The 5,331-nt window shown below is 40.6% G+C and overlaps 1 protein-coding gene across 2 annotated transcripts in view; it reads left to right on the top strand.

Moving 5' to 3' along the window:
• shq1 (SHQ1, H/ACA ribonucleoprotein assembly factor) overlaps window positions 1-5,331 on the top strand; it is a 49,887-nt gene that overhangs the window by 17,289 nt on the left and 27,267 nt on the right. For both annotated transcript variants that reach the window (XM_005726616.1, XM_005726617.1), the window contains exons 8-9: window positions 1,108-1,265; window positions 1,764-1,817. In XM_005726616.1, coding sequence (XP_005726673.1) covers window positions 1,108-1,265; window positions 1,764-1,817 — 212 coding nt within the window. The remainder of the gene's footprint in view (window positions 1-1,107; window positions 1,266-1,763; window positions 1,818-5,331) is intronic.

Below are 5,331 nucleotides of genomic sequence, written 5' to 3'. Positions count from 1 at the left end.
TGATTTGATTTGATTTGATATTTTAACTTAACTTGGTCAGTGGTGGTAAGGTTTCAGTCTTGGACATGAACTAGAGCTGACCAATTCACACCACGAGCCACTGCTGTTTATATTGTTAGGATTTGGAAGCTACACATTGAAAATGATGATATAGTCAAAATGCTTACTTGCCTTATAATTGTGCGCACAGCGTTTATGCAACAAGACATAACTGTATATCAGTTTGCGGTAAGAAGACTATGACTTTTCTTGCCCTGACACAGTGGATGTAGTAAGACAGGGAGAGGAAAATCCATTTGATGCAGTCGTTTTGTTGTGTGGATTCTGGGATTTGAGGAGGTGGACAATGGTTCCTGCTTGTTAAGACTATCATTTGCTCTTGCTGTCCGATCTTATTGAGTGGCACACTACACTGTGATCTTTTTTTTTTTTTTGGTTAATAAAAATGGAAATCTAATCCAGCATCATCTGAATAAGAATAAATAAGACGGGTGTTTTAGTTTTCATTGACATATTCTCACACACAGCTGGACTGTAATCTCTAGTATTTCGGCGACGTGCTATGTCTATCACGGACGTGCGGTAGTGTGTGTATTTTATTTTCTCTTAAAATGCGTCAGGATTGGTCACAGATCTGTCCATATTTAACCCTACCTCACGTCTCATTGTAATTCAAAGGCTCTCTTTTGTGTGTTCAACACGACTACAACACGAGGTTAGCAAAATGGCACGCAGCTCATATTTATCCGGCTTAGTGTGGACATAATCTTAAAGACTTACTGCACTAAACCTATTTTTATTAAGCTGTTTATCCCTGCAGTGAGACTATGTGCCTCACCTCGATGCGTGCTGGTTTCAGTATGTATTTGATGTGAAAAATCGTTAATTTGCGTCTTTGACTTGTGGCCGAGGAGCTTTCTTAAATGATGTGTCTGTTGACTGTTTGTAAAGTCATTTACTGACAGTACGTTGCAGGGAGCTTACCTGTGAGAAGGAGCCTAACCACTGTGACCTCTTCTCACACCCACAGCTGGATTCTTTTTGTCTGCGCATTAAAAACTAGACTGCTTCGTGTGTTTTGACTGTCTAATCTTTGGTCTCGTGCAGCTGTACCGTTCACTGATGATGAGAAAGAGCAGCTGAGGAAATTCACCAACCGCTCCTACCTGCTGGACAAGGCGTCTCGTTACCAAGCGTGGCTAAGCCTCGTGGACATCCTGCTGGCTTACACCTACGAAGTGCGCTCGACGGAGGGGGAACACAATGTGAGTGTGTGTGTAGATATGTGTGAAGAGGAAACTCCTCCTGAGCAGCACTTATCCTTGGATAACAAAGCCCTCTATCCTCACATCCTTTAGACCGCCTTCCATTTTGTTCAGAGCCTTAAGAGATTACCAGCAGATCCTAAAGCTCAGTCCAGGTCTCCCTGTGTCACTTCACTAAAGGTAGCTGCTGCAGCAAGGCGAGAGGAACAAATCTGATTGCCTTGTTAAACCATGTGGTAAATATTTGATACAGCCTTAATGTTGAATTAAATCTTAGCTATGAAAACAAAATCTGTCATAGGTGAATATTTTAATTCCACTCGGTATTATAATGTGGAGCCTCCCCCCACTTTATTTCCAATGGCTCGTAGCCTGCTCTTTACAGAACTCTGAGCATCTGCTTCGCTGTGGTGCTTTCACTTTATTTCAGTGGATGTTCTTGTAGCGTTTCCTGTCTGTTATTGCACCGATGACAAGTTTCTCTCTTCTTCCCTGCAGGTGGAAACACCATGGACTATCAGAAAACTCAGTGGGACTCTGTGCTGGCTGGAGGTGAGTGAATTATAACGCAGCAAGAAGCACTTCAAGAGCGCAAACCTTCACCAAGACAACTCACTCTCTGGCCTGTATTCATTTTTGAGGGAACAGTATTTATTTTGTATGTATTCATTTTATTTTCTTTGTTTGTTTTTTTTCTTTAAATGCACTTTTAAGAAGTTTGCAGTGCAGTAAAAACCAGAGCAGGGCTTTTCTTATTTAGCCTGTTGAAACCCGTTTCATATATTTGATGAAGTTGGCAGATGTGAAACGTTGAAAATGAGCTCAAAGGTTAATGTGATATGTAGAATCCCCGTATATCATTCTCTATATGCTCTCAATACAAACAATGGCAGTAGGAATAGCTTTATATAGCTCTATGTAGCGTTATTATCACTTTGACCTTCAGATCACACCTTGACCTTGAAGGAGAGGTCAGAGGTCACGCTCTATATGTTGACGATACCACACCACACTTCTGATTTATAAGGCCTTTTGTCAATTTCCCACCAATAAATCATGAAGTTGACCTTGAAGACCTCGGTTGCTGTAAGCTAAATTTTGTTGGGTTGCTAACATGACTCCACTCTGCACCCCTACAAAGTTGCATCAGAGTTCATTCAAAACCTTTTGAGCTGTCGTGTTCACAGACAGAACAATTGGTTTTGAGATGTATACGGTGCAACCTTCAACTGACCGCTGGACTCAACCCCAGTACTTTTTTGTTGTGCTAACCGCTGCACCTCTATGCTACCCACACCCTCGAGAAGCACCGCATGCATTTGTTATACAACGACTGTCTGTAGCAGTAACAGTTGCTTCAAGGTGCTGTATGTTGTAAGTAAAGACCTGACAATAATACAGAGAAAACCCCAATCATCAGACCACCTAAAATGAGCAAGCACTTGGCGACAGTGGAAAGGAAAAACTCCCTTTTAACAGGAAGACACACTAGCAGAACCAGAAGAGGGGCCTGAAAGCTAAAGGCTCTGACTCCCATTCTACTTTAAAACTCAAGTAAGCCCACAGTCCAAGAACAAAGCGGCAGAAATCATGGCACAACTGTATTTCAGGTTAGGGCTGTTCGATATAACGATATATATATTGGGTGACTATATAAAAACATCTATCGTTTCATTTTACGCTATCGTTTGTTTCGTGGTGTCGCAAAATAAACTATTTACAGCAATATTTTTTCATCGTTCTGATGGTCACTGTAGTGGCTATATTAATTTCTTAAAGTTCTCTCTTTCTCTTATATTTAATATAATCACACTTCGGACGGACAAGCGCCTGTTTTTATGTGTTGTCGTTAGCAACAACAACGGTAACAGCATCGCGTGTCCGCTTGTTTATGTTCCACATAAACCTTTCACAATTAAGCTCAAGATCCTGTTGAGACTTTTCAAAATAAACTGAATCACGTGAAAGAGCAGATTATTTACGGATGAGAAATAAAAAAGAGCTGCCAGGTGTTTAAAAAATAAACCATAGACTCAAACGTTAGAACAGGCTTTTCCCTGCAGCACGCCGTGTAATAAATACTCTCAAAGAAAACGGCGGCCTTTACAACTTATGTCTTAAAATGTATCGTTTCATGCATCTGTTAAAACACTCGACTCCAGGTACATGACGCGCAGCTGGAAACACTTCACACAAGTCGAGCTGCACGAGATTCACAGAATTTACAGAAAATGTCACATTTTTGTGATTTTATATCGTTATCAGGACGATAGATGTCTTATATCGGTATATGAGATTTTGGTCATATCGCACAGCCCTATTTCAGCTGCTATGTGTAGCTGTGTCTTTGACCAGCGGTCCCCAACCTGCATTGGGCCATGGACCGGTTTAATGTCAGACAATATTTTCACAGACCGGTCCTTTAAGGTGTCGTGGATAAATACAGCAAAATAAAATGATACGACCAAGACAAAAACTGTGGTGTTTGTAAATATAATAATAAACGTGAATTCACTGTGTAACCGGTCCATGGCACAATAAAGGTTGGGGGCCGCTGGTAACTTTTATCAGCAGAGTCCTCCTGAAATGCACCAACCACATTGAGAGTAACATCCTCCTCTCTGCCCCATAATGCTCTCTGGTCGCTATGGTAACGCTATGGTAAGTTAATAATGGCATTGAAGTTTTCTTGCAAACCCTCCTTCTGGAAAGTCAAGTGTTAAGAAAAAAGAAGTGACAGGCCAACCTTGTCTGGCATTTTCTGCAGTCTTTGTAAAACGATTAAATAAATAAATAAAATGCTGTGCCTGTATTGAACCACAGGCTGTTGTTGAAACAACACAATTTGGATATAACTAAGAATGCCATAAATAAATATAAAAGTTTAGCTCCTCTTGTTATCCTCTCAGGCTTGTAGCTCCGCAGCAGCTACTGTCTGGCGGGTAGGCTGGATGTGGTAAAAAGTAATTAGACTCTTGAGGGGAATGTCAAAAGGTTTTCAAATGCATCTGCGAGTCTGTTGCATATAAAGTTTCACTTTGTGTAAATATATTGATACCCTGGCTGATTTTTCTTTTCTTCTTCTTCTTTTTTTTTGCCTTTTCCGTTACTGATATTTGCACTGAAGTAAACAGAGCGGGCCCAGGCTCCATCTATCTGTCAAACCAGAGGCATTTACTACAGCAGCAACAGGCGCTCCCAGCTGAAATTCTGAGTGTGTGTGTGATCTGTCTTCTACTGTCTGCTCTCACAACCTGCCATGAGACCATCGCTTTAGTGTACAGAGTGTGAACAGCATCAGACACAGGAGTCTAACTTGTCTAAATTGAAAATCTCCATCCAGTCTGTTGTTTTCTGACAAGTTTGCTTTTCACATTGACACCGCAAAACAGCAGTGAGTGCATGGCAGGGTTTTAATAGTTTTGCAATTTTCATTAGTTTTTATTTTTATTTAGTTTTGACTTCAGATTTTCAATTTTATATTAGTTTTAATTAGTTTTTACCAATTGTTTGCTAGTTTAGTTTATTTTTTATTTTTTTGAAAATCCTTAGTTTCAGGTTAGTTTTGATTAGTTTCAGTTATAGTTTTAGTTGTTTGCAATAATTAAGTGTAACAAAATCCCAGTTTCATCATATCAGTCATTCTCTTCTGCTTATCCTTGGTATGTTGCTATTCCAGCTACCATACCCTGCACCCTGGACAGGTCGCCTGTCTGTCGCAGGGCTAACACGCAGAGACAGACAACTCACATTCCCACCTATGGGTTCTTTAAACAAATAAATAAATAAATAAAGGCAGATGAACAACCATTGATACCAGGCAACTATAAAATGTATATCTTGGCCCCAATGAGACTATTAACTCTTGCAGCCACCGGGTGTTCATAATTTTGGTTCAAGTGAATTGATAAACTTTTTGAAGGCAATTGACTCACACAGTTATGTAGATATCCCCGTCCTGTTGTCTCGGGATGCATCACGCTGCCTTGTTAGCGTCTGTTTCTGGGGATGAGGGTTGAGTGTGCTCCCTTACCTTCTCAAGGTAAGCTAGGTTAGCCTTCTTGTG

The sequence above is a fragment of the Pundamilia nyererei genome, unplaced genomic scaffold (assembly GCF_000239375.1).
Source record: "Pundamilia nyererei isolate P.nyererei 1_Seehausen unplaced genomic scaffold, PunNye1.0 scaffold00021, whole genome shotgun sequence".
In the NCBI taxonomy this organism is placed as follows: Eukaryota; Metazoa; Chordata; class Actinopteri; order Cichliformes; family Cichlidae; genus Pundamilia; species Pundamilia nyererei.
Note: the sequence above shows the minus strand (reverse complement) of the source record. Positions and strands in the feature narration are given on the sequence as shown.